Below are 27,880 nucleotides of genomic sequence, written 5' to 3'. Positions count from 1 at the left end.
CTCTCTCGATATTTTTGGTAGCGTATTAGCAGTCGACCCCTCAACTAGACTATTACCTAATTTTCTTGGTGTGGAAGAACGTTTATCCATTACACTTCAGTAAAAAATTTTCAGATTTTAGCATCGTATATTGTATTAATTAGTATGATTTTTAGGTACTTGGCACATGGTATTCCTTTCAAAAAAATAGCTTGGAGCCACAAAATTGGAAAGAGCACTGTGAGGATGATTGTGTTGGAGACTTGCGAGGCTATCTGGCAAACGCTTTCCCCAATATATTTAAGTGAACCCACAGAGCAGCAATAAAAAGGTATAACAACTGACTTTCCTAAAAATCGTGTAGGTGCTATTGATGGAAATCACGTTGCTATAAAATGCCCTCCGAAGTCAGGATCACTGTTTTTAAATTATAAAAAGTTTTTCAGCATCGTCTTGTTGGCAGCATGCGATGCTAAATACCAGTTTACCGATGTAAGCGTAGGAGCTTATGGAAGTCAAAGAGATGGAGGCATTTTTCATGCAACAAGGTTTGGAGAAGATCTGTTGGAAAATCGATAACCACTTCCACCAGATACTCCTCTTCCATTATCGCCACAACCCTTTCCGCATTTCTTCGTTGGAGATTGTGCATTTCGCTTAAAAAACAATCTAATGAAACCATATCCGGGAAAGAATACGACAAGGTAACAGCGAGTTTTTAATCACAGACTGTCGCGGGCCCGCCGCGTTATAGAAAACGCATTTGGGATTTTGACTGCGCGATGGAGAGTATTGAAAGCCAAAATGGAGTTTTATCCTGAAAATGCAGAAAAAATCGTTTCGCATGTTTAGTGCTGCATAATTTCATTATGTTCCACGATACTAGTCGGTGGTATTGCCCAGAAAACTACACTTGCGGAGAAGGGGCGGGTGCAGAATGGAGGAACGAACTAAGAACTTGTGGAGGTCCGCTGCGGACAGTACACTCATTTCGAAGAAGGGGCCGAAATAGTACATACGAGTATCGGGAATACCTTACCAACTACTTTATGACCGATGGTGCAGTAGCATTTCAAAATCACATCGAGTAATATATTTCAGGAGGTAAGAACGCAACTTATATACACTTGTCTAGAAATTATTTCACATTTTGACTACCTCCTTATAGATCATTTCGGCGGAAGACGATACACAACAAAACAAAGTAACAACCATTGCTGCTGCACAAACACAATGCTGCTACAAAATCACAAGCTTCTCAAATTATTTTAACATAGAATAATATAATTTATTTCATTTTTTTCTGTATACATACAGTAAAGAACGATATTGAAACAATACTTCATATATTTTTAAAACATATACTATGGTTTTTTATATATAAAGTTAGTTCAAATAATTTCACTAAATAAAAAATTGGTAAAAATTGCAATTCTGCCTCGTGTATATTAAATAGAGCATAATATAATACCACAAAGTTTGTATTTTGCATTCTTATTATAGTTATGCACTTTAGTGTTTACACATACTAATATTTAGTGTAAAATGGAAAGTGCAAAATTCAAATTAAATATTTTGCCGGAAAACGAAAAATTGAATTCAAAATTTTGAAGGAAAACGAAAAAAATTTTTTAATACATATTTTCTGCACTTTCATAAATACGCAAATTTAGTTCATATAAATAACTTTAAAAACCCGTCACGAACTTTGAAACTTTTTGAGCAGAACTTTTAAAAAATCTCTTGTAGGCAACTTTGTTTCTTATTCAATTTTGTTATAATAATGTGCAAGTTAGAAAGTGTTAAATTTTCATCCCCTAATGCATGAACAAAAATTTACGTTTGAGCTAATACTAACCAAAGGGCAACAAAGCTGCATACTCAAAGATTACCTAAAAATCGATTCTGGCAATGTGTAAACTTTGAAACTTTTATATACGTATTAGATTTTTGTTATAAATTATGCTATATTTTAAATGAATATCAATAATAACACATACAGCTGTGAATACGGCAATAGCAGTCTGAATTATAAACGCTATTTTTTCCTTTTATTTATTTTCGTTAATTTTAGAAATAACTTCAATGAATTGTATAACCAAACACATGTAAACTAATTTCGAAAACATTTTCGGGAAAATGCGAAAATTCGAAAGGTGTTAAAAAATCTTCATGCAAATTTCAAACTTTTATTAAAGTTTTCAGAATTTTTTTTAGTATGAACTTTTGTAATCCAATCAATTTTAGTATAACAAAGGGCATGATTGAAGTCTCTCAAAAATCGCATTAATTTTTGCCAATTTATTTTCAAAGAGTGTTTTAGATTTCCTTCCATATAAATATTTACTCTTTGTTTGGAACCAAATCTAAAACACTCTTAAAAAAAAATTGGGAAAAATCAATGCGATTTTTGAGAGACTTCAAACATGCACTTTGTTATACTAAAATTGATTGGACTACAAAACTTCATACTAAAGAAAATTCTGAAAACTCTAAATAAAAGTTTGAAATTTGCATGAAGATTTTTTAACACCTTTCGAATTTTCGCATTATCCCGAAAATGTTTGCGAAATAAATTTACATTTGTTTGGTTATACAATTCACTGAAGCTATTTCTACCATTAACGAAAATAAATGCAATATCACGTACATATATAATAAGGGATGTGATACGATTGCTGTCGGAATTAGATTTGAAACCAACAAATACTCCTGCTAAGGTTGCAGAATTATTGCTTGAATAATTAGATTTAGAACAATAATAAGTCTGACTTAATTACAAGTCGTACATTTTTAAGTTCATCAATTACGACAGCAATCGGATTCCACGACACCTTTGAATATTCTTGATCTGAAAAAAGAGTAAACCTCATCTGAATTTTTACTAAGCTTTAAGTTGTACATTATTCAAATAATTGGAGTTTTTTCTAAAGCTTAAAATTATTTTCTGCTCTCTTAGAAAAGATTTCAATTGGAAAACAAAAACCAATTAAGAGAGTTTATGTTTTTATTAAAGTACTTACTTTTTTATATCAATTGTATTAATTTAAATTGCAATATCACGTACATATATAAGAAGGGATGTGATACGATTGCTATCGGAATTAAATTTGAAACCAATCAATACTCCTGCTAAGGGTTGCAGAAGTATTATAATAAGGTATGTCGTGATACGATTGCTGTTGGAATTAGATTTGAAACCAATCAATACTCCTGCTAGGGTTTCAGAATTATTGCTTGAATGATTAGATTTAGAACAATAATAAGTGTGACTCAATTACTAGTCTACATTTTTTAATTCATATTTTACTTTATTACTTTCAAATTCAATTACGACAACAATCCGATTCCACGACACCTTTGAATATTATTCTTGATTTGAAAACAAGAGTAAATCTAATCTGAATTTCTACTTAGCTTTAAGTTGTAGACTTAAATTTATTCAAATAATCAAATTTTGTATTCGAAACCATGTAAACAACTCAAATTATACATGAATATAACACACTTCTGAATTGTCCAAATGTAAAGTTAGCTGCAGCAGCAATATAGCTCAAAGCAATTAATATATTTTTATGTTATTATTAAAGTACTTACTTCCTTTTTATATTAAATGTATTAATTTAAGTTGCAATTTCATGAATATATGAGGCTCCAAGATGCAAAACCAGATGAATCCATGATATGTAAAACATAAAAAAGCACAAAAAAGCTGAAATTTTGTAAATTGTTATGAATTTTCAACACGGGTTTTTAGAATGTTGCTAGGCGATGCAATATGGTCGCAATTTAAATATTATTTTACAATTTTTAAATATCTGGTTTTGCATCCAGGCGCCTCATATATTCTTTTTTTGGCAAAAATTGACTAAATCTAATGATATGTTTTAAATAAATGTATATTATATGTTATGTTTGGTTATTATAATTAAAAATAAATATTGAAAATTAAATTTTTTTGGTTCATATTTTATTCTCGTGGCTGCTACAGGTAAAGTAAATCGGCAGGTAAAATTCAAGTTATGTGGCGGTTATATAAACGGTAAAACCGCAGTAAAATTGATTGTCAAATGCCTCGAAAATGTAGAGGAAAAAACCGAAAATTTGACCGCCTTTTGACGCGCATTGTGACGTGTGTGAGCAGAGCAGAGTAACCGCCTTCGGATTATTAATACCGATATCAAGACGCGTCGTTTGACACCTCTCTCGATATTTTTGGTAGCGTATTAGCAGTCGACCCCTCAACTAGACTATTACCTATTTTTCTTGGTGTGGAAGAACGTTTATCCATTACACTTCAGTAAAAAATTTTCAGATTTTAGCATCTTATATTGTATTAATTAGTATGATTTTTAGGTACTTGACACATGGTATTCCTTTCAAAAAAATAGCTTGGCTATCTGGCAAACGCTTTCCCCAATATATTTAAGTGAACCCACAGAGCAGCAATAAAAAGGTATAACAACTGACTTTCCCAAAAATCGTGTAGGTGCTATTGATGGAAATCACGTTGCTATAAAATGCCCTCCGAAGTCAGGATCACTGTTTTTAAATTATAAAAAGTTTTTCAGCATCGTCTTGTTGGCAGCATGCGATGCTAAATACCAGTTTACCGCTGTAAGCGTAGGAGCTTATGGAAGTCAAAGAGATGGAGGCATTTTTCATGCAACAAGGTTTGGAGAAGATCTGTTGGAAAATCGATAACCACTTCCACCAGATACTCCTCTTCCATTATCGCCACAACCCTTTCCGCATTTCTTCGTTGGAGATTGTGCATTTCGCTTAAAAAACAATCTAATGAAACCATATCCGGGAAAGAATACGACAAGGTAACAGCGAGTTTTTAATCACAGACTGTCGCGGGCCCGCCGCGTTATAGAAAACGCATTTGGGATTTTGACTGCGCGATGGAGAGTATTGAAAGCCAAAATGGAGTTTTATCCTGAAAATGCAGAAAAAATCGTTTCGCATGTTTAGTGCTGCATAATTTCAATATGTTCCACGATACTAGTCGGTGGTATTGCCCAGAAAACTACACTTGCGGAGAAGGGGTGGGTGCAGAATGGAGGAACGAACTAAGAACTTATGGAGGTCCGCTGCGGACAGTACACTCATTTCGAAGAAGGGGCCGAAATAGTACATACGAGTATCGGGAATACCTTACCAACTACTTTATGACCGATGGTGCAGTAGCATTTCAAAATCACATCGAGTAATATATTTCAGGAGGTAAGAACGCAACTTATATACACTTGTCTAGAAGTTATTTCACATTTTGACTACCTCCTTATAGATCATTTCGGCGGAAGACGATACACAACAAAACAAAGCAACAACCATTGCTGCTGCACAAACACAATGCTGCTACAAAATCACAAGCTTCTCAAATTATTCTAACATAGAATAATATAATTTATTTCATTTTTTTCTGTATACATACAGTAAAGAACGATATTGAAACAATACTTCATATATTTTTAAAACATATATTATGGTTTTTTATATATAAAGTTAGTTCAAATAATTTCACTAAATAAAAAATTGATAAAAATTGCAATTCTGCCTCGTGTATATTAAATAGAGCATAATATAATACCACAGAGTTTGTATTTTGCATTCTTATAATAGTTATGCACTTTAGTGTTTACACATACTAATATTTAGTGTAAAATGGAAAGTGCAAAATTCAAATTAAATATTTTGCCGGAAAACGAAAAATTGAATTCAAAATTTTGAAGGAAAACGAAAAAAATTTTTAAATACATATTTTCTGCACTTTCATAAATACGCAAATTTAGTTCATATAAATAACTTTAAAAACCCGTCACGAACTTTGAAACTTTTTGAGCAGAACTTTTAAAAAATCTCTTGTAGGCAACTTTGTTTCTTATTCAATTTTGTTATAATAATGTGCAAGTTAGAAAGTGTTAAATTTTCATCCCCTAATGCATGAACAAAAATTTACGTTTGAGCTATTACTAACCAATGGGCAACAAAGCTGCATACTCAAAGATTACCTAAAAATCGATTCTGGCAATGTGTAAACTTTGAAACTTTTATATACGTATTAGATTTTTGTTATAAATTATGCTATATTTTAAATGAATATCAATAATAACACATACAGCTGTGAATACGGCAATAGCAGTCTGAATTATAAACGCTATTTTTTCCTTTTATTTATTTTCGTTAATTTTAGAAATAACTTCAATGAATTGTATAACCAAACACATGTAAACTAATTTCGAAAACATTTTCGGGAAAATGCGAAAATTCGAAAGGTGTTAAAAAATCTTCATGCAAATTTCAAACTTTTATTAAAGTTTTCAGAATTTTTTTTAGTATGAACTTTTGTAATCCAATCAATTTTAGTATAACAAAGGGCATGATTGAGGTCTCTCAAAAATCGCATTAATTTTTGCCAATTTATTTTCAAAGAGTGTTTTAGATTTCCTTCCATATAAATATTTACTCTTTGTTTGGAACCAAATCTAAAACACTCTTAAAAAAAAATTGGGAAAAATCAATGCGATTTTTGAGAGACTTCAAACATGCACTTTGTTATACTAAAATTGATTGGACTACAAAACTTCATACTAAAGAAAATTCTGAAAACTCTAAATAAAAGTTTGAAATTTGCATGAAGATTTTTTAACACCTTTCGAATTTTCGCATTTTCCCGAAAATGTTTGCGAAATAAATTTACATTTGTTTGGTTATACAATTCACTGAAGCTATTTCTACCATTAACGAAAATAAATAAAAGGAGGAAATAACTGATAAATACATCAGTGATTTTCACTGCTGTTTTAGTGCTCGCAACTGTACATCAATATATGTTACGAATAAAACTATTTTCACTATTAATATGCGCAGGTGTTTACATATCTACTATTATAAAAATTTAAGTTCTTATGTGTGTTTCTTTGTTACATTATCACAATTCAATAGTCACCATATTTTTTTATACTCGTATTAACGTATTATTATATTAGGATAGGTCAACTTTCATGTTACATGCAATACAACATATAATATATTAATAAATAAAGAAATTAATGTATCACAATTCGATTTTCAATCTACATTTTGTACTTTCTTAGGAATTTCAAATATATCTACGTACAAAAATTATTGCAACATTTTATCAGTTATTTGTTTCTTTTATTTAATTTTATTAATTTTAGAAAAAATTTGAATGTATTGTATAACGAAAACTATGTAAACCAATTTCAAAAAAGTTTTCAAACAAATTAGAAAATTCAATAAGTTTTTGAAAATCTTCATAAAAAATTAAAAATTTTTACTTGGAATTTAAAAAAAATTTTGAGTATGGAGTTTAGTAGGTTAATAAATTTTAGTCCAACAAGGTGCAATTTTGAAGTGTGTCAAAAATCAATGGGAATTTTGGCAGACTTCAAAATTGCACTTTGTTAGACTAAAATTCATCAACCTACAAAACTCCATACTAAAAAATGTTCTAAAATATCCAAGTAAAAGGTTTGAAATTTTTATGAAGATTTACAAAAACTTCTGGAATTTTCTAATTTGTTTGAAAACGTCTTTGAAAATGGTTTATCTAGTTTTCGTTATACAATACATTCAAGTTTTTTCTAAAATTAATAAAATTAAATTAAAGAAACAAATAACCAATAAAATGTTGCAATAATTTTTACTACTGCTTTTTTGAACAAAACTGTACATCCATTTATACATACAGTTTGTACTTTCATTAGGAATCTCAACTAAACATCCCGTGGCATATTTGCAGTCGCATTCATATTGACATATTAAATATATCACGGGATGTATTCAGATTTCATTACAATTTAAAAGGAAATTAAATAGAAAAATCAGTCAATTTCTTTATAAACTAAAAAGATAGGTTTTGCTATTGAAAGGCTGGCGTTAAAAAGCGTAAAGAGTCAGACATACAAATATGTATAAAAAGTGGATACACAAAAACTTCTTACTTACATATATTTGTATGCCTGCCTTTTTTGGTAATTGTTTACTTTAGCTCCAAACTGCTAAAACACATCCAGAAATGTTGGCAGAGGTGTCGGGTGACGGGTTTTGACCTCGGTATAAATAATCCAAGGCGAACATTAAAAAGTTTATTTCAGGCAATAGATATTTTCAAAAACCGGTTTCATATTTTCATGTGGTTGTATTTTTGATGATTTTGTTGTAGACCACAATTACGCAGAAATAATTTAGATCGCGTACCCGGCGTTGGATCAGGCTCTCGATTTTGGCTCAACCGGGGGGTTGTTTGTTTGTTTCTGAACACCTTTTGATAGAAGCAAAATGTTTTTTTCGCCTTCGTATTGATCCCGCGGTCAAGGCCCGCCTTTTGACATCCCTCCCGACATTTTTGGACGTGTTTTAGTGATTGTAAGCTAAATTAAACAATGGCCCATTTGTAGTGCCAGCCTTTTAGTTTTAAAATTACAAAAATGGCAATCACCCTACTGGTTGTCATACAAGTATTCCACAATATCTGCTTCGTTGTTCTCCTCAATCTGAGCTTGCATGACTACCTCAGTGCACCGTTGTCACCACCGCCTGATTTTTCTTCTTCAAACTTGATATGACGGACTTATATCGGCACTGTAATTCTCGCGGCGAGCTCTACACGCACATTCATCCCTAAAAGTGGGTGTATTTTTGCCACCTTCAACACTTCTGGTTATATTTTGAGAGCTATGCCGCATTCTGTTGTAATAGAAAATTTGTTCATAATCAAACATGTTAAGTAATTCCATTATACTTACGGTCGGGGTATAATGTGGGCTCTTAAGAACTGAAGACTCTCTAAGAAAACCCACTGCCTTCCATCAGACGCGCCACTTCCTGAAGTGTTTTTACTGCTCCTTATCTCTTTACTAAAACGCTGTCGTAAATTCCCCCATCGCCTTACTGCTACTGCCACTATTGGGAATAATCATACCTATGTACGCACATATTATAATATTATTCATTTTTACTTACAATCCACACCTAAATTCTCTGCTATATCCTTCCAACCGGCACTTTTTTATTTGCGTCCTTAAAATCCCGGTTTGCCTTGTCATAAAGGCATGGGAAATCGCGTACAAATTCAATTAATTTGCAGTCATCCATTATGATCTGCATAAACAATAAACGAAATTAATTTTCTTTCAAATAAACGAAACAATAGAATTTTTAATTACACAAACAAAAAATCGGCAAACAAAAAAATTATACACACATACACAAAATGGCAAAAAAAATAGGCGAATGAACAATCAGCTGTTTGTGGATATGGCAGAAAACCAAAATTCAATTGGTTGGCTATGGTATGGTTATGGCGTTATCGTTATGGTATGGCACCATTAATCGATTACATTGATTTCCATAAGGTAGGTCCGATCAGCTGTTTTATCTGGTTATGGTTTTATGGTTATAAGTCACCATTAATCGGGCCTTAATATGCATATACACATCCGTTTATTTGTTAACTTCGTATCTACAAGTGAGACATTTTCGGTAAAGCGAACACGGTTGCCACACCATGTTTTCATTTGGGACCAAAATTTTTCGAAAAAAGGACCAAATTATTGTTTTATTTTATTAGTATAACATACAAAATGTTAGGATGTTTCCATATAAAATTTTACTAAGCATAGTGAAGACTTTCCTTTAATTCAATCTGAACAAACAAATATATGTGCATACAACCAAAAATGATACTATATTTTGACAAAGGATAAGTCTATGTCTTCCACCAACCAAACGTTGTGAACCTAGTTTTTGTCACAAAGCTCTTGGTTCTAGCATTATGTTGTTGATTGCAATGAAATAAAATGTATAGTGCAGTTAGGTTTTAGTAAGAAACGGTTCAAAATTTGCGTTCTGGTGTTGCCGAATTATGTATGTGGAAAACTCGGTAAATCATAAATGAAACTAGGCAATTTTGTTAGTGCTATTTCCATAGATGCTTATTTTTTCCCTTAACGTTTAAACTTCATATCAGAGCCTAGATTCAGTAAGTGTGAGTTTTGATCCCAGGCCTCAGGGGTTCTGCTAGCACCTACGGTAATAATTTTATACAAAACATTTCTTCCGAAATCGAAATCTCTTTTGCATTTGCTTCCTTCTGTCTTCGAGTTAAAATATTTCTTGTGCCAAGATACTTAGTTTTCAATTACCCTATGTGGCTTAACACCAAAATAGTCCTGGAATTCCTTGAACTGATTGAGCTGGGTGAGAAATATTTAAATATCAAAGAGCCAAACGAGAAGTAATGCATAGAATTCCTTTGTATAAGTTTTGAAAGTGTTAGGCTCCCGGCAGAGTGCTCGCTATAATCTATGCTAGGCGAGAAGCAATTTTTATTTTCATATATTTTATATAGTGTTGTATAACCGATCGAAATATCTAGCCGTTATTAATATTATTATAAAACAAGTTTTTTTGATTAGTCGATAATTTCATCAACAATTAACGACAATATATTTTCCAACACTTTTCTTTTTAATGCCTGGCATAAATTATATCCTAGATGAACTATTTTGCCGGTAACGCTCAGAATCGGGGCGTTAGGGTATCTTTGGTGTTGGCTTTCATAAGTAAGGCCGTGCTAAACTAATACTTCCATATTTTGGATATTATCATTATATACGTATGTTTAATTTGTTCTAAAAAAATTTTAACAGGTCTTTGTTAAAACAAATTATTTGCATTCACGTCATATTCAACCAAGGATCTTCCCAGTACAATACTACTGAAGACTTTCGAAGAATTTTTTTCTCATTCCTTCAAGAACCCCAAAATTGTCGTATTATACCTTATTTTGAAAAACTTCGCCTAAACACAGGTATTCTAAATATACAAAAAATTGTATCTCACTGTTGATTTTTGCCCCTAAAAGTCAGAACATTAAGATGAGAGGAGTGTAACATTAAGGATTGTAATTCAGAGTGAATCCAGCACGCTTCGGATCAGCATATTATGGTTCTAGGTCGAATGCCGCTGGGCTAGTCTATGTCCTGATATATTTTGGTAAATAGTAACTTCGTAACATTAGTAATACATAATGAATTCAACTGTCAAGAATTTTTGGGGGATCTTTTGATTAAGTTTGGCATTATATATTAGAAGAGCATATGTTTTAATCCCGACTATCAACGACGAATCAATAAAGCAGATGAACATGTCAATGAATTTTAAGGGAAGGAAACACATTTAGGACTTCACGATCACTTCCAGGTGTGACTGTAAAACTTTTCATCGAACCCGAAACCCATTTAAGTTCCGCCAAAGGCAGAATAGTTCACTAAATAACTGACGTACGTATGTACTTTATATGAATAATGCATGTTTCTTTTATGTCCGGTTTTTCAATGAAAGTTTCAACTGCAATTGAAATTTTTATTTTTATTCGATCCTAAAAGTAATGTTAACTCGCACTGGTCCTTTGCATTCAATTTTGCATTGGCGTTAGGTGGCACTGATACGCTGATAAAAGCTATTTCTGTAATGGCTTTCGTAGCAAGGTATTTATTTTTCTACTCCTATTTTTTCAAAGTGGGTAAAAATTGTACCCTCTTCTGACCGTCGAAAATACATCACTACCGTTTCAGATAGCGCACATCTTCTGTCCTTTTTTATTTACTTCACCTGGTGGATCCCCATGAGTGCCCTGCAAAAACGCTCCACGTCATTTGGCTAGTCATTTTACGGTCATTGTGACTTTCAGCGGTTATATTCATAGTCACGTTTGCATGGGCGTGATGAACTTTTGTGACGAAATTTTCCGTTTCGTTCCTATTAATGTGATCGTGCATTCCGCTCCCACTTATAGGATGTGAGCATAGCACTGTTCTGCTCACACACGGCACAATGCTCGTCAAATGGCGGTCATTTCTTCAGTCATTTCACTCTACATTTTCGAGTGTTTTGACAATAAAGTTTACTGCGGTTTTACCATTTATATAACCGCCATATAACTTGAATTTTACCTGGCGATTTACTTTACCTGGAGCAGCCACATGAATAAAATATGAACCAAAAAATTGAATTTTCAATATTTATTATTTTCAATATTATTATACATATATGTACATGAAATTGGAACATATTAATACAGTTCATATAAAAAAGAAGTAAGTACTTTAATAATAAATAAACTCTCTTAATTGGTTTTTGTTTTCCAATTGAAATCTTTTCTAAGCGAGCAGAAAATAATTTTAAGCTTTAGAAAAAACTCCAATTATTTGAATAATCTACAACTTAAAGCTTAGTAGAAATTCAGATTAGTTTTACTTTTTTTTCAGATCAAGAATATGCAAAGGTGTCGTGGAATCAGATTGCTGTCGTAATTGGCGAACTTAAAAATGTACGACTAGTAATTGAGTCAGACTTATTACTGTTCTAAATCTAATCATTCAAGCAATAATTCAAGTATAATTCCGACAGCAATCGGATCACGACATACCTTATTATATATTTACATGAAATTGTAACTTAAATTAATACAGTTCATATAAAGAAAAGTAAGTATTTTAATAATAAATGAACTCGCTTAATTGGTTTTCGTTTTCCAATTGAAATCTTTTCCAAGCGAACAGAAAATAATTTAATTTAATTTAATTGAATTTGAAAGTAATAAAGTAAAGTAAAATATGAATTTAAAAATGTAGGACTAGTAATTGAGTTAGACTTATTATTGTTCTAAATCTAATAATTCCAGCAATAATTCTGCAACCCTTAGCAGAAGTATTGATTGGTTTCAAATCTAATTCCAACAGCAATCGTACCACGACATACTTTATTATATATGTACATGAAATTGTAACTTAAATTAATACAGTTCATATAAAGAAAAGTAAGTATTTTAATAATAACATAAACTCCCTTAATTGGTTGATATAAAAAAGAAATAAGTACTTTAATAACAACATAAAAAATATATTAATTGCTTTGAGCTATATTGTTGCAGCGTCGTCTAAGTGGCCAGCACTGTACATAGCAAAATATTGTTATATTACATTATATTATATTCATAATAATTAAATGCTTGCAAAGCTTAAGCGTTTTTTGGTTTAAACTTACTATCAAATAAAAATTTTAATAAATTTCACACTTCAAACGTCGCCGCAACAGCCTACACTAAACCAGTAAAAAATGCATAATCCTTTTTTAAGTTCAAACAAAAATTGTTTAAGCTCTCGCAGCGGCAGTCAAACGTTCTTTATCTATAATGCGCCGTCATCTTGTTGGTCAATCGCGCGCCGCAATAGCCATTGGTGGGAATTGACATTCATCATAAAGTAGCGAAGGCACTGTCCTGCGTAAGCACATCGCTGACCTGTGTTGGCAAAAGATATGATGATACTGTCTTCGATAGTTAGTCGGAACAGCCGCTACTCGGCGAAGTAGAGATGACCGTTGTGTCGGTGGCAGCAGTTAAAACAGCAGTTTCTGACTTTGCATCATCCGTACAGTGTGATGAATGCTTCTCTGCTTTTCCAATTGCCTGGCGGCAGCACTTTTTGCTACTTGTAAAGCTAAAGCTGTAATGCAAATAAATAGATGGGTTAAAATGGTTTTCGTATGTTATTCAATAACTCACCGTCTAATGCCATCATCACAGCTTTCTTATCGATTTTGAATATGTTTACTGTTTCAGTATTCAGACCCAGTTCGTTTGGTGCAATATTTTCGATTTGATGAATATGTATACTATCCGTTAGGCAGACAATTAGGTGCGTTCGATTCATTCATACACTGTGGGTATTTGAGCCGTAGACGCAATGGCAGATATTTTGATTCTTTTTGAAGTGTAATATTTGTAAACAGTTGGGTTTCTCTGCTGTCACCATCACCACTACAGAGCTATTGAAGAAACGCTCGACCAAGATAATATTTTGCGATTTACGCGCATAGATTTCTTCCACCTTTTCACAGTTATTGATGGAGAAAATGCGAAAGCCATATTTACCATCCAATACCCAAATGGAACTGTAGAGGAAGAAACATTTTATAAAATTTAATAAAATCAAAAAATGATAGTTGTGCTAAAATGGGGTAACGTATTGTATGTTAAAGTATAGCGAAGTCTCAGCGGCTTTGTCCTGGTGAAAATTGAGTTTGAATAGGTTTTATTCTTCATTCTTAGAAACATGTACGAAGGTACCTGGTAAGATATTAAAAATCCTCAACGCTTTTTTGCAATAACTTAAAAAAAACTCATATTCATCAAATTTCTGTTTTACTTCTACATATCAATAGCTACCTTTACCACCAGGAGTCACTATTTCTTCTACGCCTATGCTATTGTTTCCTACAACGATGAGCTTTGTAATAAAATAAACAGCTATCTCCCCAGTATCTCCAGTTTTGTCGCCTCGCGAAACCTGATATTGTCACCAACCAAATCATCGGTGACCTTATTTAAAACATGGCCGCTCCAAATGTCGGCCATATGACATTACCCTACCGACTGTCTTACACCCTAAAATCTTGGGTGTGACTTTCGATCAGGATCTACATCTTGGAGAGCATGCACTAGTAATTGTAACGAAAATCCAGAGCTGTAACAAATATTTAATATAAACCGCTACGGGCTGCCTTCTTATGTCCACCTGCACAATTAAGCGAGAAAACTCCCAATAAGGGAAATAAATGAAATGCTAACCAAACAGTTTCTGTAGAATACTCAGAAACCTGGAAATCCCAACAGACATCTGATTGTTGATCCAACACCGCTTAGAGGCTTAAAGAGTAATCTCCGTAAGCATTATGAGGAAATACGACACCTGAAAACTCAGCCGTATGAAGCAAAAAAACACAAGCAGGTCCTCAGTGAACTCCACAAACAGGCGTCGTACCTTTATGCTAGGAATTGCCCGGTGAATTCAGTACTCAAAGAACAGTACCCAAAACTTGCGGAAGAGGACCGCATACTCCCCAGGGAAAAGCGAGTCACTCTGGATAGTTGTGATAGTTCTGGATACTGTCACAGGTTAAACTCTTACCTATCCAGAATCAACCCCGATATACAAAATGTATGCCCCGCTTGCAATGTGTCCCCACATGACACCAACCATCTCTTTAATTGTAATGTGAAACCAACGCCTCTAACACCCCTTTCATTATGCTCCACCCCTGTTGAAACAGCAATTTTCCTTGGACTCCCGTTAGAGGATATCGATGACAATTTGTGATCGGTCGGACCTGTTAAGTGGGACGAAGCACTGCTACAACAACAACACCCATCTCGGGAACGATTAATATCATCACTTTAGACCTTCTAAGCCATCGCGCCCCACCCCATATTTCCACGAGGAACTTGGGGTCGCCATTACACATTACACTGAACGAGTCCACGGCGACGTTACTGATCAGTTTAACGACTTACAGGTAGTTGGCAAAAGAAACGGCATATACGACCAGAAGGCACTCGAAGACGATGCCTCAAAACTACAACCAAAAGCAATAATTATCATTTCACTGACACAAATTTTATAGTTTTTTCTTCCGTAGTTGGACACAATCTTTTCATAATATTACTCAACAATTTAAGATCAGACACTTTTTTCAATTTGTATTTTGACTTACCAGCAACAACAGAATCATGATTAATTGTACGCCGCACAATCATATAGCATCATACTCCCCAGGGAAAAGCGAGTCACTCTGGATAGTTGTGATAGTTCTGGATACTGTCACAGGTTAAACTCTTACCTATCCAGAATCAACCCCGATATACAAAATGTATGCCCCGCTTGCAATGTGTCCCCACATGACACCAACCATCTCTTTAATTGTAATGTGAAACCAACGCCTCTAACACCCCTTTCATTATGCTCCACCCCTGTTGAAACAGCAATTTTCCTTGGACTCCCGTTAGAGGATATCGATGACAATTTGTGATCGGTCGGACCTGTTAAGTGGGGCGAAGCACTGCTACAACAACAACACCCATCTCGGGAACGATTAATATCATCACTTTAAACCTTCTAAGCCATCGCGCCCCACCCCCTATTTCCACGAGGAACTTGGGGTCGCCATTACACATTACACTGAACGAGTCCACGGCGACGTTACTGATCAGTTTAACAACTTACAGGTAGTTGGCAAAAGAAACGGCATATACGACCAGAAGGCACTCGAAGACGATGCCTCAAAACTACAACCAAAAGCAATAATTATCATTTCACTGACACAAATTTTATAGTTTTTTCTTCCGTAGTTGGACACAATCTTTTCATAATATTACTCAACAATTTAAGATCAGACACTTTTTTCAATTTGTATTTTGACTTACCAGCAACAACAGAATCATGTTTAATTGTACGCCGCACAATCATTATAGCATCATGTAACGAAGCTCAGTTTCTTCCAAAAATTGTTCGGCACCGCCACGTAAAATCAATGTATATGTTCTAGCATTAACGCAACCTTTAATAATTATAAACTATAAAAATTAAATTAATGTCAAACCCACTATTAAACCTTGGAAAATGTTGAAATGTTCACCACCAACTTGACGTTCTTCAAAGTAATCACATTGACCCAAAACACATGATTTAATATCATTAGCTGTAGTCATAACAGCACCACCACAAGCTTTCCTTGTACGTTTCAAATCTTCTTCTGGTACACTAACAGAGCATTTCACGATCTGCAAAATACTGTGTACCAACATCACCAATTGGTAGTTTAGAAAACACAACATTGGCGCCTTACTTACCTAGTTTATTGTACAAGAGACGCCATTCAGCATTAACAATTTTCTGATACTCTTGGACATTGGAGGACATTGCTGTGGCAGAGCATTTTTCCAATAAAGCACTTTGTTGTTCCTTTGATTGGCGCTTCGACATGTGCAGCCATGTCATATTTTGGTCATGCATAATTATAATGCTTTACGTATAGCTTTAATGATGATACATGCATACACGCCTTCCTCAACATATGGTTTAACTTGTTTTAAGATTTCACCTGCTTAAAGTACTACTGAAGTGGTGCCATCGCCGACCTGATAAGAGAAACATTTTTATTCTAAACATTCTAATATAACAAAAAAGTTACCTCAGCATCTTGAGATTTGGCGATGTCGATTAGATTTTTACGGCTGGATGCACAATATCCAATAGTTTCATAATGGTTGCACCATCATTTGAAATTGTGGCCTTACCACTGGAATCAACAATATGCTTGTCCATACTGCGTGGACCCAATGTAGTGCGTACAGCGTCCACAATTGATTGCGAGGCATTGATGTTGGATATGAGTTGAGGTTTACCTTGAGAGCTATCGGTACCCACACATTTTTTACACAAAAACTCATATGTACCCAATACAAGTTCATTACGTTCATATTTATCGACACGCCGTCCCGTGTGGCCCAAATGTTGCAAATATACAGTTGGCACTGTTGAAAAGAAATATGGATCAATGAAAACAAGTAAAAGTGAAAGATTTTTTTACCATCTGTTGTTACTGTACACATAAGACATTGGTAACGACGACCAGCATCTACAAATTGCATATGAGCCTTGCAACGATTACATCTAACTGGACCCAATTCACCAAAATTTACAATGGGTGGCTCATATTCACGCTCAACCGTTCGTGCCATTGGTTAGACGGTAAGTGTAATGGACAAAGCTGTTGTTTTTAATAAATCAGCTGTTGCAGGTATGCAATACAAAGGACCTGCAAAGAAGAAAAATCAATGTAATTGCCATACAAAACATTAATTTCGAATAGCGATACCTAACGTAACGTGGCGAGGAGTTACCCAGATCTTCTACCACATATTTTGTGGTCACCAATGGTGGTAATAAACCCTGTTCATTAGTAATAAAAGCACCACCAGCGCTATTTTATTATCGGATTTGGCATCTGATCGGGATCTAAACGGTCTTGGGCTTGATCATACTTTTGCGGCTGTTGATATTTACCAGTAACAGGTGCAGGCCAACCACAAGAAAATAACACAAAAATAATCATCAGCAAATTTTTAAATATATTAGTTGTATTAGCATACATTATAACCAGGACGTCCGGACGTGTCCGGGTATTGGGGGTTAACCCGGCTTTGGTGGTTGACTGGGCATCGGCGCCTGTCCAGGTTGTGTTGGTGGCATCATTTGACCCACGTAACCACGTGGTGCACCTGGTTCTTGTAGAGGATAACCTGGCTGTTGAGGTTTTCCATTTGTGGTCGATTTCCAGGCAACGAAGCGTATTGTGTTGTTGATTCCATTTGTTGAAGACGTGCACGAAGTGCAACAATTGTTTTCTGGAAAAATATTAGAATTTGTAATATTGTACAACAACAAACCAGGGATGCACCTTAACGTTAAGCTAATCGTTTATCAAAAAATTTCCACAGTTTCCGTTGAAACACTTCGAAATATTATCGATAAAGAAATTATCAAGATAAATTGTATCTCGTTTTTAACCGAAACGAAAAGCTTTCGTTAGCGTTAAAAACGTTAACAGAAACGTGATACTTTATGTTTGAATTGTGCTGGCAATGCTATAGCCATGGTAAAGCCGTAAGGTGGTAACAGCGAGCGGACATACACACACAAACTCCATGTAATTTGTATGTGTAATTCGTTGTGGTAATGTCAAAAATACTCTGATAAATGTTCGTACTGTCAAAATTCATGAGAAAAGTTGCAACCAGCTTGGCTAATGCTTTCACCTTTAATGACTCCGCCACCAATCAGTTTTGCCAGCATAGTTTGAAATTAATAATCAACATAAACGATTTGATTTCGTTTTGATATGGCAGAAAACGAAACAAAATCATTTCGTTAGTTTGACGTTCTTAACGTTAATAAACGAAACGAAATGACTTTGTTTCGTTTATTAACGTTAATTATCGTAACGAAATGATATCGGTTCGTTGGTTAAGCATGCCTGCAACAAACATAAATACATATTAAATTCACTTTCCTAACACTTACATCCAACATCGCTATGTTATTTTAATTTCACTTAATTCAATGCTCCAAAATTAGCACAGGCCTGCAGCTCAATTCGCGGAAAATGGCGGACTCGCTGAAAATTTGTTTCCACACAAAAATGACATATTTCACAATACCTATGAATAAAGTAGGTGCGAGAGAGCACGATACATTGTGGCAAAGCTAAATTTGTCAACATGCTATTTCATTTGGAGAATTTTTCATTCCAAATCGTCACCCCTGTCAAAAATTCGTGTGGCTGTGTGCGTTTTTGGTCACACGATTTTTGCAGGGTGCCGATATATTGCTGTTTAAATGCTTTTGATTGAATCGAATGTACCTAAATTTTAATTTTTTCTTGTCACACTTATGCTGCACAATCACAAAAATTTTGTAGGCTGTCTTGTTTTGATTTCCAACTCAAAACTCATTGCGAATTCAAAACTCATTGTCGGCACTCTGATGTTTATGCGTGTACCTAGCTTGAAGCAGCAATATAGGAGTATTACATATATGATACAAGCACAATCAATTAAATGAATTCAACAATCAACTAGTTATTACAATAATTGTATTATATTTGATTAATTAAATTGTATGTAAATACAATTTTAATTCAAATATTGTAGTCGTTGGCTTGGCCTTAGCAAATTTAACTCAAAACTAATGAAAATGCTGTACTTTTTAAAATTAATTTATTATAAAAAGATTGGTTGGCTGGTTTATTTTGCTGTTATTTCCATAGTACCGGTACACAAGTATAATATGTATGAGAAGGAAACATAACCTTTCTCTTTCTAACACACTGCCGTTTGACACTTCGGTCAGTGTCCAACTATTGTGGAACTCAGTGGTTGCTGTGATGGTAAATTTTTTCGAACGAATTTAGTATGAAAATTTAGTGCACCTATATGGGTTCCACAGAAAAGTACACAAAAGTCTTGAATTGGGGTATCTGAGGACGCGTAGTTATTCCAGTATTAAGAATACAAACACGGGTGCTGAGTTTTTCTACCCATTCAAAAGTTCTCCGTGAAAAACATTTTGAAACCGAGGTCGACTACAATAACCCGTCCAAAAATGTGGAAAGAGAAATGAAAAGACGCGTTTTGTCCTGCTATCGATAGTCCAAAGGCGAAAAAGTATTCGAATTATTGGAAGCGAGGCAAAAACGTGTCTATTAATACCTCCCCCGATGGTTTTGATCGTGTTTTAGCAATCGTCTCCGGTAATAAAGTATCACAATTTTTTAATTAAAATTGTTCAAAACCTATGGATTTCAAAGAGAGATGTAATTAAGTGCTCGTTTGAAAGTAAATAAGTATATTTCTTTGTAATTTTACAATAAAAATTTTACGCAGTTTTCGTTAGCAGCTACTACACTTTTCTTGGACCTAAGAAGTACAACAGTGCCAAAAAGCATCCACAAAAAAAAAACGAACAAGAACAAGCATTTTATCAGGGGAGCGTATGGGCGTGCTGCTACATATCTCACTTGTAGACCTTTACAATGGTTATTTCTCCGATTGTTGGCCAACGACTAAATCACGGTAAAAAACGGAAAACGGAGCAAGCACTTAACGGTAAATTAATACATAAGAAATTCAAAGTTATGAGCAGCGTTGCCAGAAGAGTTTCAGAAAAAAGGCTAGATGGACAAAAAAACTAAGCTAAAAAAGGCAAAATTAACACTTTTAAAGCTAAAAAAGCTAGAAGTATAAGGCAACTTTTCAAGCGTATTTTTCATTTTATATATAAAAAACGAATTAGTTCAATTATTTAATAATTCTATTAAAAATTTAAAATTAATTTGTGCTCCGATTTCATAGAAAATAAATTAAAGAGTTTACAGATGCAATCTGTGATTTGTAAAAATTGTTTCTAGTTACACCTTTGCCACTCTTGAACTACAACTACTACAGCATATCTGTGAAGTTGAATAGACAATCTCAACAAAAAAAAAAAAACAAAAACTGTTCTATGTAGGTTTCAAAAATGCTCTAGAAAGTAGAAATAATTTCTACCAAGCCCAATATTCACATTTTCCAAAAGTCGAAAATTTAAAATTAAAAAAAAAAAAAAAACAAGTAAGGAAGGTTAAGTTCGGGTGTAACCGAACATTACATACTCAGTTGAGAGCTATGGTGACAACATAAGGGAAAATAACCATGTAGGAAAATGAACCGAGGCTAACCCTGGAATGTGTTTCTATGACATGTGTATCAAATGAAAGGTATTAAAGAGTATTTTATGAGGGAGTGGGCCATACTTCCATAGGTGGACGCCTTTTCGAGATATCGCCATAAAGGTGGACCAGGGGTGACCGTAGAATTTGTTTGTAAGATATGGGTATCAAATGAAAGAGGTTAATGAACATTTTAAAAGGCTGTGGGCCTTAGTTCTATAGGTGGACGCCTTTTCGAGATATCGCCATAAAGGTGGACCAGGGGTGACTCTAGAATGCGTTTGTACAATATGGGTATCAAACGAAAGGTGTTAATGAGTATTTCAAAAGGGCGTGGGGTTTAGTTCTATAGGTGGACGCCTTTTCGAGATATCGCCATAAAGGTGGACCAGGGGTGACTCTAGAATGTGTTTGTACGATATGGGTATCAAATTAAAGGTATTAATGAGGGTTTTAAAAGGGAGTGGTGGTAGTTGTATAAGTGGTCGCCTTTTCGAGATATCGGCATAAAGGTGGACCAGGGGTGACTCTAGAATGCGTTTGTACAATATGGGTATCAAATGAAAGGTGCTAATGAGTATTTTAAAAGGGAGTGTGCCTTAGTTCTATAGGTGGACGCCTTTTCGAGACATCGCCATAAAGGTGGACCAGGGGTGACTGTAGAATGTGTTTGTACAATATGGGTATCAAACGAAAGGTGTTAATGAGTATTTTAAAAGGGAGTGGGCCTTAGTTCTATAGGTGGACGCCTTTTCGAGATATCGCCATAAAGATGGACCGGGGTGACTCTAGAATGCGTTTGTACAATATGGGTATCAAATTAAAGGTATTAATGAGGGTTTTAAAAGGGAGTGGTGGTAGTTGTATAGGTGGTCGCCTTTTCGAGATATCGGCATAAAGGTGGACCAGGGGTGACTCTAGAATGCGTTTGTACAATATGGGTATCAAACGAAAGGTGTTAATGAGTATTTTAAAAGGGCATGGGGCTTAGTTCTATAGGTGGATGGCTTTTCGAAATATCGCCATAGAGATGGACCAGGGGTGACTCTAGAATGCGTTTGTACAATATGGGTATCAAACGAAAGGTGCTAATGAGTATTTTAAAAGGGAGTGTGCCTTAGTTCTATAGGTGGACGCCTTTTCGAGATATCGCCATAAAGGTGGACCATGGGTGACTCTAGAATGTGTTTGTACAATATGGGTATCAAACGAAAGGTGTTAATGAGTATTTTAAAAGGGCATGGGGCTTAGTTCTATAGGTGGATGGCTTTTCGAAATATCGCCATAAAGATGGACCAGGGATGACTCTAGAATGCGTTTGTACAGTATGGGTATTAAACGAAAGGTGCTAATAAGTATTTTAAAAGTGAGTGTGCCTTAGTTCTATAGGTGGACGCCTTTTCGAGACATCGCCATAAAGGTGGACCATGGGTGACTCTAGAATGTGTTTGTACAATATGGGTATCAAAAGAAAGGTGTTAATGAGTATTTTAAAAGGGCATGGGGCTTAGTTCTATAGGTGGATGGCTTTTCGAAATATCGCCATAAAGATGGAACAGGGGTGACTCTAGAATGCGTTTGTACAATATGGGTATCAAACGAAAGGTGCTAATGAGTATTTTAAAAGGGAGTGTGCCTTAGTTCTATAGGTGGACGCCTTTTCGAGACATCGCCATAAAGATGGACCAGGGGTGACTGTAGAATGTGTTTGTACAATATGGGTATCAAACGAAAGGTGCTAATGAGTATTTCAAAAGGGCGTGGGGTTTAGTTCTATAGGTGGACGCCTTTTCGAGATATCGCCATAAAGGTGGACCAGGGGTGACTCTAGAATGTGTTTGTACGATATGGGTATCAAATTAAAGGTATTAATGAGGGTTTTAAAAGGGAGTGGTGGTAGTTGTATAAGTGGTCGCCTTTTCGAGATATCGGCATAAAGGTGGACCAGGGGTGACTCTAGAATGCGTTTGTACAATATGGGTATCAAACGAAAGGTGTTAATGAGTATTTTAAAAGGGCATGGGGCTTAGTTCTATAGGTGGACGGCTTTTCGAAATATCGCCATAAAGATGGACCAGGGGTGACTCTAGAATGTGTTTGTACGATATGGGTATCAAATTAAAGGTATTAATGAGGGTTTTAAAAGGGAGTGGTGGTAGTTGTATAAGTGGTTGCCTTTTCGAGATATCGGCATAAAGGTGGACCAGGGGTGACTCTAGATTGCGTTTGTACAATATGGGTATCAAACGAAAGGTGCTAATGAGTATTTTAAAAGGGAGTGTGCCTTAGTTCTATAGGTGGACGCCTTTTCGAGACATCGCCATAAAGGTGGACCAGGGGTGACTGTAGAATGTGTTTGTACAATATGGGTATCAAACGAAAGGTGTTAAAGAGTATTTTAAAAGGGCGTGGGGCTTAGTTCTATAGGTGGACGCCTTTTCGAGATATCGCCATAAAGGTGGACCATGGGTGACTCTAGAATGTGTTTGTACGATATGGGTATCAAATATATTTATGAGGCTTTTAAAAGGGTAAAAGGTAGTTGTATATGTGAAGGCGTTTTCCAGATATCGACCAAAATGTGGACCAGGGTGACCCAGAACATCATCTGTTGGGTACCGCTAATTTATTTATATATATAATACCACGAACAGTATTCCTGCCAAGATTTTTTTTTTTTATTTATTTTTTTTTAATAATTTTTTGTCAATTCGATTCCCTCACTATCTGCCATTTTGTTCTCAACCGTATGAATAGCGTCCTTTTATAGCACGCGGTTGAGTTGTGGGAAAACGAACTTGACGCGACGACGTTACAACACGAAGTGCCTGCCAAGATTTCAAAGGTTTTTTATTTCGCGCTGCAGAACTTTTTCATTTCATTCTACTTAATATGGTAGGTGTCACACCCATTTTACAAAGTTTTTTCTAAGGTTATATTTTGCGTCAATAAACCAATCCAATTACCATGTTTTATTCCTTTTTCGTATTTGGTATAGAATTATGGCATTTTTTTAATTTTTCGTAATATTCGATATCGAAAAAGTTGGCGTGGTCATAGTCGGATTTCGGCCATTTTTTATACCAACACAAACTGAGTTCAGATAAGTACGTGAACTGATTTTAGTAGAGATATATCTATATTTGCTCAAGTTATCGTGTTAACGGCCGTGAGGAAGGACAGACGGTCGACTGTGTATAAAAACTGGACGTGGCTTCAACCTATTTCGCCCTTTTTCACAGAAATAAGTTATCGTCCCAGAATCTAAGCCCCTACCAAATTTCACAAGGATTGGTAAATTTTTGTTCGACTTATGGCATTAAAAGTATCCTAGACAAATTAAATGAAAAGGTCGGAGCCACGCCCATTTTGAAATTTTCTTTTATTTTTGCATTTTGTTGCACCATATCATTACTGAAGTTGAATGTTGACATAATTTACTTATATACTGTAATATTAAATTTTTTGTTAAAATTTGACTTAAAAAAAATTTTTTTTTCAAAAGTGGGCGTGGTAGTTCTCCGATTTTGCTAATTTTTATTAAGCATAAATATAGTAATAGGAGTAACGTTCCTGCTAAATTTCATGATGATATCTTCAACGACTGCCGAATTACAGCTTGCAAAATTTTAAAGTACCCTCTTTTAAAAGTGGGCGGTGCCACACCCATTGTCCAAAATTTTACTAATTTTCTATTCTGCGTCATAATTTCAACTCACCTACCAAGTTTCATCGCTTTATCCGTCTTTGGTAATGAATTATCGCACTTTTTCGGTTTTTCGAAATTTTCGATATCGAAAAAGTGGGCGTGGTTATAGTCCCATATTGTTCATTTTAAATAGCGATCTGAGATGAGTGCTCAGGAACCTACATACCAAATTTCATCAAGATACCTCAAAATTTACTCAAGTTATCGTGTTAACGGACGGACGGACGGACGGACATGGCTCAATCAAATTTTTTTTCGATCCTGATGATTTTGATATATGGAAGTCTATATCTATCTCGATTTCTTTATACCTGTACAACCAACCGTTATCCAATCAAAGTTATTATACTCTGTGAGCTCTGCTCAACTGAGTATAAAAACAGCAATTAAAGGTGAATCAGCTAAAGTTTTGGCAGCAAATCCAACAGCGCAGTAAAACTGCAAATCAATGCACTGCTGAAATTGAAAAGCTCACAAAATCGTTGGAAGGAGCATACATATCTGACGGACCACCAGAGTTAGCAACCAAGTATGCTACACAATCAGCTGTGAAAGCTATGTGTAAAAACTGCTCCAACGATAAAGTAAAAACAATTATGCGAGCTGGCACGTTCACAACAATGAACGAAGCCATATCAAAATTTACTAACAGTTGCACAGAAGTAACTAGAAATACAAATTCAATATTACATATTCGCCAACAAAATCAGTTCCGAGGTAACTTTCGCAGAAGTTACCAAAACAATAATTATAGAGGAAATTATAGACGTTCTTTCAATACCTATAATAATAATAATAACAGACAAAATAACCAAAGATCTGGTCGAAATTTCGGATCGCGAGGAAATACCCGCAATAACACCAGAAATGTCCGAAATGTTACACAACAGGAAAACCAACAAACTCCACCTCAATAAATAAAAAAATTATATATTTTCAATATACATCTTAATAGCTACATATCTTCCAGAACAACTCTGAATGATTCCATATCAACCCTCCTAATCGATACGGGAGCGGATATTTCAATAATAAAAAAGGGTCAAATTGACAGTAATGTCACGATAAATAATTCTCAAAAAACAGATGTAAGAGCAATTGGTCAAGGGATAACAAGCACTATTGGCACGGTTAAAGCAGACTTAAAAGATGATTACCTACTAATTAGACACAAATTTCACGTAGTAAAAGACAATTTCCCAACCCCATGCGATGGAATATTAGGATTAGATTTCATTAAAAAATATAATTGCATTTTAGATTATCAAACAAAAGGTGACACTCTAATACTAAGACCATATGACTACCCAGAAAACATAATAAAGCAGATGACTAACAAGCCAACAGTCAATAGTATTTCAATACCCGCACGATCAGAAGTAGTTCGACAAATTCACATAGAAAATAGAAATTCAGATTTATTAATCCCACAACAAGAATTGTCTGAAGGTATTTTTATTGCAAACACACTAGCAAATTCAAAACAAACATTTGTTAGAATATAAATACAACAGATAAAAATGCAACACTTCAAGATTTTAATATTCGTACAGAAAATTTGAATGATTATACAATAGTTAAAAATAATCAACTCGAAAATGAGGCCAACAATAAAGAAAAATTAGAAAGATTAAATAAAAATTTTCCAAACTTTGCAAATAAATCACTTAATGCATTATGTATAGAATTCATTCACATTTTTTTTATTGGAAACAGAACCAATTACCACTAATAATTTTTACAAACAAAAACTTCATATGAAAGACAATAACCCCGACTGCGTAAAGAATTATAGAATACCAGAAGTTCATAAGAGTGAAATTAATAAACAAGTAAAAAAATCAGTTAAAGATGACATAATAGAACCTTCAATTTCAGAATTCAATAGTCCAATTTTATTAGTACCGAAAAAATCATTACCCTACAAGACGGTGGTAACTACGCTTCCCAAGGCAGTCGGTTCTATGTACCGGAGCGACGCGGGATTTTTCCCGACCAAGGACTGTCATTTCAGTGTGACCCCATCTAATTTGTTTCGTCCCTCCCACAAATTGTCATCCTCCCAGCAGCTACTTGCAGCAGGACTGCTCCATATTCTCTTACTCCGGGAAGGCATCGAATCCAATCCGGGTCCGTCTCCTGACCCCGGTCCTGAGAAATGGTTTTGCTGCATCTGCCGGAAAAGAATCTTTTTAGGACGGTCATACTCTGTTCAGTGTGTCTCGTGCAAGGGATGGTTGCATCGGACAGGTTGTCCTGGGCTTGATCCCAAAACCCGACGTCCACGTAACTTTTATAAATCTTTTGTGGCTCCTTGCTGTTCACGCCCAAGGGCGTCCCATAGTCTACGCCTAAGCGCCCCCACTACCTTCCAGCAGCCCCGCTGCTCAGCAAGCTACAACAAGTACCCGCTGCTGCTCGCGCCCCACGGCGCCAACAACTCAAACAGCTGATACCACTCATAACTACTACCTTCGTAGTAGAGTTGGTAGCAATGCTGAGCATCAGCCCCTGCCCCCGTCTTCCCAGCAATTGCGTCCTGGCCTTCCACAACCCAGGCGTAGTCACCCGTCATTTACCCCCAGAGTGGCGACGTCTCCCCTTATGTACTTCAAAATTCTGCAGTTAAACTGTAATGGACTAACTGGGAAGATTACGGAGATAGTCGATTTCATGAAGCGGCACAACATCCGCATTGCAGCGATTCAAAAGACTAAACTCACAGCAAGATCTGCATTGCAGACCTGCTCTGGGTATAATGTCCACAGGAAAGACCGCGAGAGCGGAAATGGAGGCGGTCTCGCGTTTATCATACACCACTCTGTGCAATATTATATATTTGATCCTGGCATCGACCGCAGGGACAATGTCTTAGAACGTCAAGGCCTATCTGTCCGGTCAGGCGATGCAAACCTAGAAATCATCAACATCTACATCCCTCCTGCCACCTGTTGCCCCAGTGGATACCGCCCTAATATCAGGGCCTTACTCACTGGCAACAATCGCATTATCTTAGGCGATTTCAATGCCCATCATGATCTATGGCACTCA

General features: G+C 35.2%; 1 protein-coding gene and 1 long non-coding RNA gene across 12 annotated transcripts in view; one reads left to right on the top strand and one right to left on the bottom strand.

Annotated features, from left to right (window-relative positions):
* LOC137244393 (protein transport protein Sec24C-like) overlaps positions 1-27,880 on the bottom strand; it is an 81,714-nt gene that overhangs the window by 32,136 nt on the left and 21,698 nt on the right. For 2 of the 10 annotated variants that reach the window (XM_067773352.1, XM_067773348.1), the window contains exons 2-9: positions 18,005-18,259; positions 17,731-17,904; positions 17,443-17,670; positions 17,044-17,386; positions 16,703-16,990; positions 16,465-16,643; positions 16,277-16,410; positions 15,568-16,138 (exon numbers count right to left, since the gene is read on the bottom strand). In XM_067773352.1, the coding sequence (XP_067629453.1) occupies positions 17,073-17,386; positions 17,443-17,593 (465 nt within the window). In that variant the 5' untranslated portion in view covers positions 17,594-17,670; positions 17,731-17,904; positions 18,005-18,259 and the 3' untranslated portion in view covers positions 15,568-16,138; positions 16,277-16,410; positions 16,465-16,643; positions 16,703-16,990; positions 17,044-17,072. Of the gene's footprint in view, positions 1-12,037; positions 13,521-13,579; positions 13,969-14,280; positions 14,541-15,567; positions 16,139-16,276; positions 16,411-16,456; positions 16,644-16,702; positions 16,991-17,043; positions 17,387-17,442; positions 17,671-17,730; positions 17,905-18,004; positions 18,260-18,935; positions 19,002-27,880 lie in introns of those variants that run through there. The other 8 variants (XM_067773350.1, XM_067773353.1, XM_067773355.1 and 5 more) reach the window with 8 other exon arrangements.
* Positions 32-6,383, top strand: LOC137244400 (uncharacterized). 2 transcript variants are annotated; one of them, XR_010950969.1, is made up of 3 exons: positions 32-99; positions 4,336-5,208; positions 5,273-6,383. It is a non-coding gene; the product is annotated as an uncharacterized lncRNA (long non-coding RNA). The 2 variants fall into 2 exon arrangements; XR_010950968.1 differs by lacking the exon at positions 32-99 and adding an exon at positions 4,214-4,279.

Source organism: Eurosta solidaginis, chromosome 3 (assembly GCF_040869045.1).
Source record: "Eurosta solidaginis isolate ZX-2024a chromosome 3, ASM4086904v1, whole genome shotgun sequence".
Classification (NCBI taxonomy): domain Eukaryota; kingdom Metazoa; phylum Arthropoda; class Insecta; order Diptera; family Tephritidae; genus Eurosta; species Eurosta solidaginis.
This window is presented reverse-complemented; position numbering and strand designations above follow the sequence as displayed.